The sequence below is a fragment of the Carcharhinus amblyrhynchos genome, chromosome 2, assembly GCF_965287045.1.
Source record: "Carcharhinus amblyrhynchos chromosome 2, sCarAmb.v2.hapA, whole genome shotgun sequence".
NCBI lineage: Eukaryota > Metazoa > Chordata > Chondrichthyes > Carcharhiniformes > Carcharhinidae > Carcharhinus > Carcharhinus amblyrhynchos.
In genome coordinates this window covers 138,204,166-138,218,289 of record NC_137325.1, presented here as the reverse complement: position 1 = coordinate 138,218,289, position 14,124 = coordinate 138,204,166, and the positions used below count along the sequence as shown (strand labels likewise).

The following is a 14,124-nucleotide window of genomic DNA, read 5'->3' as shown; positions in this document are numbered from 1 at the left end:
TTTGAACATGTTTGGCACATTTGAAAAAGATTGAAAAAACTAGGAAAAGTTGGGAAAAGTTACAAGTTTATAATGTTTGAAAAAGGTCGAAAAAGTTGGGAGAAAATTAGAAAAAGTTTGGAATGTTTGATAAAGGTGGAAAAAGTTGGGAAAGTTGGGGAAAATTAGAAAAAGTATGAACATGTTTGGCATTTTTGAAAAAGTTGGGGAAGTTTTGGAGGCGTTTCCCTCTAACTCTGGGTTCAGGAGCGGACCAATCATTCTGCCCGGTCTCTTGTCCAGCGCTGCGCTGTCGGCCAATCACTTTGCCCCCTCTCTGTCCGATTGACCTGTCCTTGGCCAATGAGCGACGCCGGCCCGCGTCCTGTTGTGTAGCAACGAGCGGCTAATTAGCAACAGGGAAGCGGCCAGTTCCAGGCAAGGGCCAGTGTGTGTGTGTCAATGTGGGGAGGGGCTCTGCTAAATAACATAGTCTCCTCTTTCCGCAGTTGCTGGAACCTTATCTGCTTGTCGCTAGTCGTGATCATTGTCGCAATTTATTATTATTTCTTTTTCATTTTGTTTTTCTAACGGCAGAACCTGGAGGGCTGAACTCGCCAGCTGAAGCATGGCTGACAGCGAGTCTCTCACTTTGGTAAGTTGTTTCTCTTCCATCTGGTTAAGCTTTGGGACAACTCGTCAAATTCCTGTCAGATTGTACGGATTATTTTTCAAGTGTGCCCGTCCATTTATAAGTTTACTTGTTAGTCACAAGTAGGCTTACATTAACACTGCAGTGAAGTTACTGTGAAAATCCCCGAGTCACCACACTCCGGCGCCTGTTCGGGTACACTGAGGGAGAATTTAGCATGGTGGTTTCCACCCACCAGACTGTGGATGGAAACTGGAGCACCTGGAGGAAACCCACGCAGACATGGGGAGAACGTGCAAACTCCACACAGATTGTGAGCCAAGCTGGGAATCGAACCTGAGTCCCTGGTGCTGGGAGACATCAGTGCTCACCATGGTGCTGCTCCTCTTCTCTTAACAACTCCTTGTTCTGAATTCATTCAACCATCCCTGAGCATGTGGATTTCTATAGTTTCCTCCCCCATTTCAGAGACTCCACAATTGATTTGTACATTCTTTAATTAGTGTCCTTGGTCCAATGGTTTAGAATCAGAGGGGGAATGGCACAGAAAGAGAATCCTTTGGCCCATCAAGTCTATATCTGCTATGGGGAGAAGGTGGGAGAGCTTTTCTCCTATGAATTGGATTTGGGCATCGCTGGCTGAATCAGCCGGATTTCCAGGAGGCATTCGATAAGGTGCCTCACAAAAGGTTGCTGCAGAAGTTGGGGGTAAAGTGTTAGCATGGATTGAGGATTGGTTATCTAACAGGAAGCAGACAGTTGGAATAAATGGGTGCTTTTCTGGTTGGCAGTTGGTGACTAGTGGAGTGCTGTAGGGATCGGTGCTGGGGCTTCAACTGTTTACCATATAGACGATCTGGAGGAGGGGGCTGAGTGTAGGGTAACAAAATTTGCTGATGACACGAAGATAAGTGGAAAAGCGAATTGCGTGGAAGACGTGGAAAGTCTGCAGAGAGATATGGATAGGCTGAGTGAGTGGGCGAGAACCTGGCAGATGGAGTATAACGTTGGCAAATGTGAGGTTATCCACTTTGAAAGAAATAATAGTAAAATGGAATATTATTTAACTGGTAAAAAATTACAACATGCGACTGTGCAGAGGGACCTGGGCGTCTTTGTGCATGAATTGCAAAAACTCAGTCTGCAGGTGCAGCAGGTGATCAAGAAGGCGAATGGAATGTTGGCCTTTATAGTGAGGGGGATAGAATATAAAAGCAGGGAGGTCTTGCTGCAACTGTACAGGGTACTGGTGAGGCTGCAATTAGAGTACTGTGTGCAATTTTGGTCCCCTTATTTGTGAAAGGATATATTTGCCTTAGAGGCAGTGCAGAGAAGGTTCACCAGGTTGATATCAGAGATGATGGGGTTAGCTTATGAGGAGAGATTGAGCTGATTGGGCCTGTACTCGTTGGAGTTTAGAAGGCTGAGGGGTGATCTTATAGAGACATATAAGATAATGAAGGGGCTAGATAGGGTAGAGGTAGAGAGATTCTTTCCACTTAGAAAGGAAACCAGAACTAGAGGGCACAGCCTCAAGATAAGGGGAAGGTGGGGTCAGCTTAGAACAGAGTTGAGGAGGAAGTTCTTCTCTCAGAGGGTAGTGAATCTCTGGAATTTTCTGCCCATTGAAGTGGTGGAGGCTACCTCATTGAATATGTTTAAGTCTTGGGTAGATAGATTTCTGATCGATAAGGGAATTAAGGGTTATGGGGAGCAGGCGGGAAAGTGGAATTGATCCACTTCAGATCAGCCATGATCTTATTGAATGGCGGGGCAGGCTCGAAGGCCTAGATGGCCTACTCCTGCTCCTATTTCTTATGTTCTTATGTCCATCCCAATTTGCCCTAGAACTGAGCTCATTTCAGAGGCCTTTTTATCCCCTTAAAGAGTCAACCATATTGCTGTGGGTCTGGAGTCACGTGTAGGTCAGACCAGGTAAGGATGGTAGATTCCCTTTCCTAACAGATTTCCGTGTACCAGATGAGGGTTTTTTATGACAATGTTTTCTTGGTCATCATTAGACTTTTAATTCCAGATTATTATTTCACCATCTGCCGTGGTGGGATTTAAACTCTGGACCCCAGAGCATTACACTGAGTCTCTGCATTAGTACTGCAGTGACAATCCCACCATGCCACCACTTCCCCACACGAGGTGAATTGTTCCTTCGGAGAGCTGGCACAGGCATAACAGGCCAAATGGTTTTCTCTGCTGTAACTATTTGATGATATTGAGTATAGTGCAGTGAAGTTACTGTGAAAATCCCTGAGTCACCATACTTTGGCACCTATTCAGGTACACTGAGGGAGAATTGTGTCACCATTTGGGAACCAAGATAAAGTGATCCATTTAACTCTAGTCCAAATTTCATTCCTTTAACGATAATAAGTTTGTACCTGCACCAAAAGTTTATTTCTTTGGGGAAGATCATAATTTCTTTCTGATGAATTCTGCTTTTTGAATTAAAACTGCAGTGATTTTGATTTGATTTATTATTGTCACATGTATTAACATACGGTGAAAAGTATTGTTTCTTGGACACTGTATAGATAAAGCATACCATTCATAGAGAAGGAAACAAGAGGGTGCAGAATGTAGTGTTACAGTCATAGCTAGGGTGTAGAGAACATAGAACATAGAACGTTACAGCGCAGAATAGGCCCTTCGGCCCTCGATGTAGCGCCGACCAATTAAGAAAAAAGCAATGACCTTCTAACCTAAACCATTCCCTTTCCATCCATAAACCTATCCACGGACCTCTTAAACGCCCCCAAACTTGGCGCATCTACAACTGCAACAGGCAGGGCATTCCAATCCCTCACCACCCTCTGGGTAAAGAACCTACCTCTGATGTCCGTCCTATAACTAACACCCCTTAATTTAAAGCTATGTCCCCTCGTGCTAGCTTTCTCCATCCGAGGAAAAAGGCTATCACTATCCACCCTATCTAAACCTCTAATCATCTTGTACGTTTCAATAAGGTCTCCTCTTAGCCGCCTTCTTTCTAACGAAAACAACCTCAAATCCCTCAGCCTCTCCTCATAGGACCTTCCCTCCATACCAGGCAACATCCTGGTAAACCTCCTCTGCACCCTCTCCAATGCCTCCACATCTTTCTTATAATGTGGGGACCAGAACTGTACACAATACTCCAAGTGCAGTCGCACCAGAGTTTTGTACAGTTGCAACATGACGTTGCGGCTCCGGAATTCAATCCCCCTACCAATAAACGCCAAGACACCGTATGCCTTCCTAACAACCTTATCGACTTGATTTCCAACTTTCAGGGATCTATGCACATGTACACCTAGATCCCTCTGTTCGTCAACACTATTCAGAGTCCTACCATTAGCCCTATACTCTACACATTCGTTATTCCTGCCAAAGTGAATTACCTCACACTTTTCCGCATTAAACTCCATCCACCACCTCTTGGCCCAGCTCTGCAACTTGTCCAAGTCTCTCTGTAAACTATGACACCCCTCTTCACTATCTACCACTCCTCCGACTTTGGTGTCATCAGCAAATTTACTAATCCTTCCTTCTATACCCTCATCCAGATCATTTATAAAAATTACAAACAGCAGTGACCCCAAAACAGATCCCTGAGGCACACCACTTGTAACCGAACTCCATGACGAATACTTTCCATCAACCACCACCCTCTGTCTTCTATCAGCTAGCCAATTCCTGATCCAATTAACTAAATCACCCTCAATCCCATACATCTGCATTTTCTGCAGAAGCCTTCCATGGTGAACCTTATCAAACGCCTTACTAAAGTCCATATATACCACGTCAACTGCCTTACCCCCATCCACCTCTTTGGTCACTTTTTCAAAAAACTCAAGGTTAGTAAGGCACAACCTACCCTTCACAAAACTGTGCTGACTATCTCCAATCAATTCACTACTCTCTAAATAACTATAAATCCTATCCCTAATAATTTTTTCTAATACTTTGCCCACAACAGAAGTAAGACTCACCGGTCTATAATTCCCGGGAAAGTCTCTATTCCCCTTCTTAAACAATGGGACAACATTTGCTATCCTCCAGTCTTCTGGCACTATACCTGTGACCAACGACGACCTGAAGATCAGAGCCAGAGTCTCTGCAACCGCCTCTCTTGCCTCCCAGAGAATCCTAGGGTAAATCCCGTCCGGCCCAGGGGACTTATCTATTTTCAAACCCTCAAGAATATCTAGCACATCCTCCTTATCTACTTCAATACTATCCAGTTTACAACCCTGTAACCCAGTGTTCTCCACAACTACATTTACGTCTCCCTGCGTGAATACCGAAGAGAAATATTTGTTTGGTGCCTCTCCAATCTCTTCCGGCTCCACACATAAATTCCTACTGCTGTCTCTGACTGGCCCTAATCTTGCCCTAACCAATCTTCTATTCTTAACATATCTGAAGAAAGCTTTAGGATTCTCCTTATTCCTATCAGCCAAAGTCTTCTCGTGTCCTCTTTTAGCTCTTCTTAACTCACTCTTTAGCTCCCTCCTGGCTAATCTATAACTTTTCAGTGCACTACCTGAGCCTTCAAGCCTCATCCTGACATAAGCCTCCTTTTTCCTTTTAACCAGCGAATCAACTTTTTTAGTGCACCACGGTTCCCTTACTCGACCATTTCCTCCTTGCCTGACAGGGACATACTTATCAAGGACTCGCAGTAGCTGTTCCTTGAATAAACTCCACATTTCGGATGTTCCCAGCCCCTGTAGTTTCCTAGTCCAACCTATGCCCCCTAATTCTCTCCTAATAGCCTCATAATTACCCTTCCCCCAGCTATAACTACTGCCCCGAGGTTCATGCCTATCCCTTTCCATCACTAAGGTGAATGTAACCGAATTGTGGTCACTATCACCAAAATGCTCACCAACTTCCAAGTCTAACACCTGGTCTGGCTCATTTCCCAGCACCAAATCCAATATAGCCTCACCCCTAGTTGGCCTATCTACATACTGAGTCAAAAAACCTTCCTGCACACTTTGTGTAAAAACTGACCCCTCTAACAAGCTACAGCTATAGCTATTCCAATCAATATTGGTAAAGTTAAAGTCTTCCATAACAATTACCCTATTACTTTCACTCCTGTCCAGGATCGTCTCTGCAATCCTTTCCTCTACCTCTCTAGAACTTTTAGGAGGTCTTTAAAAGACTCCCAACAGGGTGACCTCTCCTCTCCTATTTCTAACCTCAGCCCATATTACCTCAACAGACAAGTCCTCATCAAACTTCTTTTCTGTCACTGTGATACAGTCTTTGACTAATAATGCCACTCCTCCCCCACTTCTACCTCCTTCTCTACTCCGACTGAAGCATTTGAACCCCGGAACCTGCAACAACCATTCCTGTCCCTGCTCTATCCATGTCTCTGAAATGGCCACAACATCAAAGTTCCAGGTACTGATCCACACTGCAAGTTCATCCACCTTATTTCGAATACTCCTCGCATTAAAGTATAGGCATTTCAAACCATGCTCTACTCCACCCCCACGATGCTGTGCATTGCAGTCCTCATCTATGACCCCCTTAATCTCATCCCTGCTACTCAGGATCCCACTCCCCCCTCTGAATCAGTTTAAACCCCCCTGCATAGCCTTTGCAAATTTTCCCCCCAAGATATTGGTTCCCCTCTGGTTCAGGTGTAGACCATCTCTCTTGTAGAGGTCCCACCTACCCCAGAATGAGCCCCAATTGTTCAAGAACCTGAACCCCTCCCTCCTGCACCATCCCCTCAGCCACGAGTTCAAACATTCCCTCTCTCTGTTCTTCTCTAAACTATCCCGTGGCACAGGCAAGAGTCCCGAGATAACCACTCTATTTGATTTGGCCACAAGTTTCCACCCCAACTCCATAAATTTCTGTTTAATATCCCCTTCCCTTATCCTACCTATGTCATGTGTCCCCACATGAACTATGACTTGGGGCTGACTCCCCTCTCCTTTAAGAGTCTTGAACACCCGCTCTGAGACATCCCGGACCCCAGCCCCTGGGAGGCAACACACCAGCCCTGAGTCCCGTTCATTACTGTTGACTCTCCTATCTGTTCCCCTAACTATGGAGTCCCCAATCACCAGGCTCAATGTTTTACTTCCCCTACCCACCTGAGCCTTCACAGCAGGCTCACCTCCAGAGACCTGCTCCCTTTGGCTATCTCCAGTTGATTCTTCCTCAACTGTAGCCTCCAGGACAGAAGACTTATTTTGGAGGGGGACAGCCCTGGAGGATTGTCTCCCCGATTGCTTCTTACTCCTCTTCCTAGCAGTTACACAAGAATGATTTTTAGGAGTGACTATCTCTTTGTAACTCCTGTCAATGTCTGCCTCAACCTCCCGAATTATCCGGAATTCCTCCAATTCCAGCTCCAGCTCCTTAACACGATCCTCTAGGAGCTGCAAGTGTGCACACTTTCTGCAGGTATAATCAGCAGGAACACTACTGGTGTCCCTCACCTCGTACATACCGCAGGAGGTGCAGCGTACTGCCTGAACTGCCATCTCTGATACAATTTCCAGGAGAAAGATCAACTTAACACAAGGTAAGTCCATTCAAAAGTCTGACAGCAGCAGGGAAGGAACTGTCCTTGAGTTGGTTGGTACGTGACCTCAGACTTTTGTATCTCTTTCCCGATGGAAGAAGGTGGAAGAGAGAATGTCCGGGGTGTGTGGGGTGCTTAATTATGCTGGCTACTTTGCCGAGACAGCGGAAAGTGTAGACAGAGTCAATGGATGGGAGGCTGGTTGCTGATGTTGCAAAATAAATATAACTTGCCCTTTCTAGCTACTTTGCAAGCTAGAAATAAGTAGACCTCGCTACAACATGGAGTGGTTGAGACAAATCGCATAGATAGATTTGGGGGTTAGATAAGCATACAAAGGAGAAAGGCATTGCTGGTAGGGTGAGGTGAAGTAGCGTTGGAAGGAAGTGCGTGTGGAGCATAACCACTAGCATCAACCAGATACATAAAAAAATTCATAGGAAATAGGAACAGGAGTAGGCCATTCAACGCTTTAAGCTTGCTCTGCCATTCATCTTGATCACGACTGATCATCAAATTCATACCCTGATCCCACCTTTCCCCCATATCCCTGGATCCCTATAGCCCCAAGAGCTATATCTAATTTCTCCTTGAAATCAGACAACGTTTTGGTCCCAACTACTTTCTGTGGTAGTGAATTCCACAGATTCATCACCCTCTGGGTGAAGACATTTCTCCTCACCTCTGTCCTTAAAGGTTTCTCCCTTATCCTTAAACTATGACCCCTAGTTCTGGATTCTCCCACCATCGGGAACATTCTTTCTGAATCTATCCTGTCTAACCCTATTAGAATTTTTAAAGTTTCTATGAGATCCCCATCACTGTTCTAAATTCCAATGAATATAATCCTATCCTACTTAGTCTCTCCTCATATGACAGACCTGCCATCCCAGGAATCAGCCTGGTAAACCTTCGCTGGACTCCTTCTATAGCAAGAACATCGTTCTTCAAATAAGGACACCAAAACTGTTCACAATACTCCAGGTGTGGCCTCACCAACACCCTCTATAATTGCAGCAAAGCATCCTTATTCCTGTACTCAAATCCTCTTGCTATGAAGGTCAACATAGCATTTGCTGCCTTTACTGCCTGCTGTACCTGCCACTTACTTTCAGCGACTGATGCACAAGGACACCAAGGTCTCGCTGAGTATCCACCTCTCTCAATTTACACCCATTCAAATAATAATCTATTTTCCTACTTTTGCTGCTGAAGTGGATAACTTCACATTTATCCACATTGTATTAAATATGCCCACTTAATCAGCCTGCTTCTCTGCACCCTCCTCACAGCTCACCTTCCCACTGAACCTTGTATGATCTGCAAATTTGAAGATAATGCAGTTAATTACCCCTTCCAAATCAATATATATCGTGAACATTTGGGGTCCCAGCACAGAGCCCTGTGGTACTCCACAAGATCACTGCCTGCCAATCGGAAAAAAACCATTTATTCCAACTCTTTGCTTCCTCCTTACTGCTGGCCATCTCAAGACACAAAACATAATCCCATGTGCTCTAATTTTACATTGTAATCTGCTATGTGAGACCTTGTTGAAAGCCTTCTAAAAGTTTAAGTAAACCACCATCCACTGGTTTTCTTTGGTCAACTCTACTAGTTACAACCTCAAAGAATTCCAATAGATACGTCAAGCATGATTTTCCTTTCATAAGTCAATGCTGATTTTTATCTGCTTATACCACTGCTTTCCTAATGCTGTGCTATGAAATCCTTGACAATGGACTTGAGCAACTTCCCTACTTCAGACGTTAGGTTCACTGATCTAATATTCCCTATACGCTCTCTATCTCCCTTTTTGAGTAGTGGGCGTACATTAGCTATCCTCCAATTTGTAGGAACCATTCCAGAATCCAAAGAATTTTGAAAAATGACTACCAATGGATCTACCATTTCCAGGACCACTTCCTTAAGTGCTTTGGGATGAAGATTATCATTTATCCACCTTCAGTCCTATTAATTTTCCTAAAACCATTTCTCTACTAACACTGATTTCCTTCAGCTTCTCACTAAAACTTTTGTTTCTCAGAACTTCTGGTACATTATTCATGTCTTCCATTGTGAAGACAGATGCAAAGTATGAATTTAGTTCATAAGAACATAAGAAATAGGAGCAGGAGTAGGCCATCTAGCCCTTCGAGCCTGCCCCGCCATTCAATAAGATCATGGCTGATCTGTCGTGGCTCAGTTCCACATTCCCGCCCTCTCCCCATAACCCTTAATCCCCTCTCTTATCAAAAACCCATCAACCCGTGACTTAAAAATATTTAGCGAGGTAGCCTCCACCACTTCAACGGGCAGAGAATTCCAGAGATTCACCACCCTTTGAGTGAAGAAGTTCTTCCTCAACTCCATTCTAAACCGCCCCCCCTTTATCTTGAGGCTGTGCCCCCTAGTCCTACTATCCTTTCTGAGCGGGAAGAGTCTCTCCACCTCTATCCTATCCATCCCATTCATCATCTTATACGTCTCAATGAGATCTCCCCTCATTCTTCTAAACTCTAACGAGTACAAGCCTAATTTATTCAGCCTCTCCTCATAGCTCAACCCCCTCAACTCCGGCATCAGCCTAGTAAACCTCCTCTGCACTCCCTCCAAGGCCAAAATATCCTTGCGTAAGTACGGCGCCCAAAACTGCACACAGTACTCCGGCTGCGGCCTCACCAACGCCCTATACAGCCGCAGCAAGACCTCCCTACTTTTATATTCAATCCCCCTCGCTATGAAGGCCAGCATCCCATTCGCCTTCCTGACCACCTGCTGCACCTGCAAGCTGGGTTTTTGCGACTCATGCACAAGGACCCCGAGGTCCCTCTGCACCGTCGTCTGCTGCAGTTTTTCGCCACGTAAGTAATAATCCTTCCTACCATTATTCCTACCAAAGTGGACCACCTCACACTTGCACTAGTTCCTCAGCGATTTCTTTGTTCCTCATTGTGAATTCCCCCATTTCTGAGTGTAAGGCACCTACATTAATTTTTATCAATCTTTTTCTCTTTACATTTATAATCGGCTTGGAAGGGCTAACTAATTGTATTATTTTGTATGTCAACAAAATGAAGGAGATTGTTGTCGACTTCAGGAAGCGTAAAGGAGAATGGTGACAAAGTAGAAAGGGTTGAGACCTTCAGGTTTTTAGGTGTCTAGATCACCAACAACCTCCCCTGGTCCTCCCATGCTGACACTATAGTTAAGAAATTCCACCACACCTCTATTTTCTTAGAAGACTAAGGAAATTTGACATGTCAGCTACGACTCTCACCAACTTTTACAGATGCACCACAGAAAGCCTTCTCTCTGGTTGTATCACAGCTTGGTATGGCTCCTGCTCTGCCCAAGATCGCAAAGAACTATACAGGTCGCAAATGTAGCCCACTCCATCACGCCTCCCATCCATTGACTCTGTCTACACTTCCCACTGCCTTGGCAATGCAGCCAGCATAATTAAGGACCCCACACACTCCGGGCGTTTTCTCTTCCACCTTCTTCCGTCAGGAAAAGATACAAAAGTCTGAGGTCACGTACCAACCGACTCGAGGACAGCTTCTTCTCTGCTGCTGTCAGACTTTTAAATGGACTTACCTTGCGTTAAGTTGATCTTTCTCTGCACCCGAGCTATGACTGTAACACTACACTCTACACTCTCTCCTTTCCTTGTCTATGAATGGTATATTTTGTCTGTATAGCATGCAAGAAACTTTCCACTCTTGTGCCAAAAAGGAATAAATAACTTTTGGAGTTCACCTATTCATTCTTTGAATGCCTGCCTTTACCTGTCTACTGTCCTTCCTTTCAGTATTGTTTCCCCATCCATCATGGCCAATTCATATCTCGTAGCATCGTAGTTACCTTTATTGAGATCCAGGACCCCTGGTCTTTGAATCAACCACCTCACTATCCAGCTTGACAAAGAATTCTACCATATTATGGTCACTTGTCCCCAAGGGTTCTCTCTCATCTAAATTGTCAACTAATCCTTTCTCATTGCACAAGCCCTATCCGGGATGGCCTGTTTTCTTGTTGGTTCCTCAATGTATGTGTCCAGAAAACATCCCATATACACTCCAGAAGTTCTTCCTCTGTTGTACTGTGATGAATTTGATTCACCCAATCTACATGCAGACTAAAGTCACCCATCATCACTGATGTTCCTCAAACACATGCATCTCTGATTTCCTATCTAATGCTATTCCCAACATTATATATTGGGAATCTGTATGCCACTCCCATGAATATCTTTTGCCCCTTGGTATTTCTGAACTCGACCCATACAGATTCCACATCATCTATGCCAGTATCTTTCCTCAGTATCATATCAATATCTCCTTTAAGAAACAATGTGTCACCACCACCTTTTCCTTTCTGTTTGTCCTCCTTAAACACTGAATAGCTCTCAGATAGAAGTAAAATACTGCAGATGCTGGAATCCAAAACCAAAACAAAAATGCTGGAAAATCTCAGCAGGTCTGACAGCTTCTGTGGGGAGAGAATAGAGCCAATGTTTCGAGCCTAGATGACCCTTTGTCAGAGCTAAGAGCAAAGAAAATCAGCAGAGATTTATACTGTGAGGGTGGGGGAGGGTGGGTGCTGGAATGGGACAAAGAGAATGTAAATGAGGATGCAGAAGGCTGAGATGGTGCCAGAAGTGTCCATTAAATGATTAGAATGTGTGAATGGCAGGACCGAGGTACAGGTGGGTAAGGGACTGCCTGGGGATTATGACAGTTGCCCTGAAGGATTCTCCATTCCAGCCTTCCTCCTTGCCTCCCTCCACCTCCTCCCCTTCTGCCACCCCTTTTCAGGGCAACTGCCATGATCCCCAGACAGTCCCTTAACCATCTGTACCTGTTACTGAATGGCCCTCAATGTTCAGTTTCCATCCATGAGGACATGTCCATCCTCCCAACTATATCATATCCCTTTACATTCTATCTATGCAGCCAAATCATCCATTTTATTCCAGTCAGACCCATCGGCCCTGTTTCCATATTGTAATATGTGATATACGTGGAGAGAATGTTTGTTCAGAGAATACCGCTGAATAATATATCACTGAATGTATAACATCCTGTGGGCTATTGCACCCTTCATGTTCTTAACTTGTAGCTTTTTTCTTCTTGCTTTGATTTCAGGCAACGATCGCTTACTACAGTCAGGAAAAATATTTCCACCATGTACTGGACGCAGCTAATGAAGGGTTGCTGGATTGCTGCAACAAGCCTGTGCTGACTTTCTTCAAAGCCTTTGCGAATCTAATGGAAGGTTAAAAAAATATATACCTTTCTAAGAAGGCATCCCGGGCTTTCCAGATCTTGTGGGCAGATCATTCATCCTTAGCACTTGGGCATAAACCATTTCCTGGACAGAAGGTGCAGAGGAAAGCTGTGCCAAGAAGATCAGTCATTTTTAAGAGTCCGCATCACTGTTCTGTGCATGGTGCTGAATTTGAGGAGAATCAGGTGATTCTCCTTTGCAGATGTGTGATCATTCCATGCTCAGTTTCATCTGTATGAAGACTTTTGACCAATTGGGCTGTAATCTCTGACAAAAGTGACTGTACTTCATATGGAATTCACTGCCTGTAAAATCCTGAGGTTGTAAAAGTCGCTACATAAATGCAAGTCTTTCCTCTTTTCTTTTCAGTACTTCATTGTGCAGTTGGAGAAAATGCTCCCTTTTCCCACAACTCCTCATCTAAGAAGTAAATAAAGTGCATTTCCCTCAAGCTAGGGGTGGCACCATGGTTAGCGCTGCTGCTTCACAGTGCTGGAGACCAGGGTTCGACTCCCAGCTTGGATCACTGTCTGTGTGGACTTTGCACGTTCACCCTGTGTCTGCGTGGGTTTCTTCCGGGTGCTCCAGTTTCCTCCCACAGGCTGAAAGACATGCTGATTAGGTACGTTGGCCATGCTAAATTCTCCCTCCAGTGTGCCCGAACAGGCACCAGAGTGTGGCGACTGTGGATTTTCACTGTAACCTCATTGCAGTGTTGATGTAAGCCTACTTGTGATGCTAATAAATAAAAAAAAGCTTTGGTATTTGCTTCAAATAGGCATCCCTCTCCAGCAGCACAGCACAGCAGAGCATTGAAGCTCGTGTTGTTAGGTACCTCGGAATGAAGTGGACATGGATTCCATTGTTCAACATACAGTATTGCCAAAAGTAAAAGACCATCAGATGTAGGAGCAGAAGGAGGCCATTCAGCCCATTACATCTGCTCCACCATTCAATGAGATTACAACTGACCTGAGAAGATAATGCCTAACTCCAGAGTCCTGCTTATCCCCATAATACTTGACTCCCTTACTGATTAAAAGCCTGTCTATCTCAGCCAACTTGCACTTAAATAGAGCTTTTCATGACATCAGAACATCCCCAAAATGTACAGCTCGTGATGTACTTTGTAAGTGGGATCTCAAGATCTTACGTCACCTACATAATGTCAGAAATGCCTCATCCAATCACCTGCTTCCTTCCATGATTTTCATTGAGTTTCATTGATTGGGAAAACTTGGGAAATGCTGATCTATCAGTCAAAAGAGAAGGACTTGGTGGATGATGAGTTTGGGAAAGGATGTGTAGATAGTTTGAGTCATGTTGAAATCAAAAAGGAAGGAGGTATTGGGATTCTTGAGAAACATTAAGGTAGACAGGTCTCCAGGGTCTAATGGGATCTAACCCAGAATACTTAGAGAGGCAAGGGAGGAAATTACTGGGGCCTTTAGAGAAATCTTTATATCTTCACTGGCTACAGGGGAGATCCCAGAGAATTGGAGAATAGCCAATGTTGTTCCTTTGTTTAAGAAGAGTAGCAAGGATAATCCAGGAAACTACAGGCCGGTCACCCTTACGGCAGTGGTAGGGAAATTATTGGAGAGGATTTACTCCCACTTGGAAATTAGTGGGTGTATTAGCAAGAGGCAGC

At 44.5% G+C, this 14,124-nt stretch overlaps 1 protein-coding gene across 1 annotated transcript in view; it reads left to right on the top strand.

Moving 5' to 3' along the window:
* The first annotated feature begins 389 nt into the window (after nt 1–389).
* Nucleotides 390–14,124, top strand: part of ttc21a (tetratricopeptide repeat domain 21A) — a 104,166-nt gene continuing 90,431 nt past the window's right edge. The window contains exons 1-3 of the mRNA XM_080213284.1: nt 390–423; nt 577–634; nt 12,332–12,461. Coding sequence (XP_080069410.1) covers nt 608–634; nt 12,332–12,461 — 157 coding nt within the window. The 5' untranslated portion in view covers nt 390–423; nt 577–607. The remainder of the gene's footprint in view (nt 424–576; nt 635–12,331; nt 12,462–14,124) is intronic.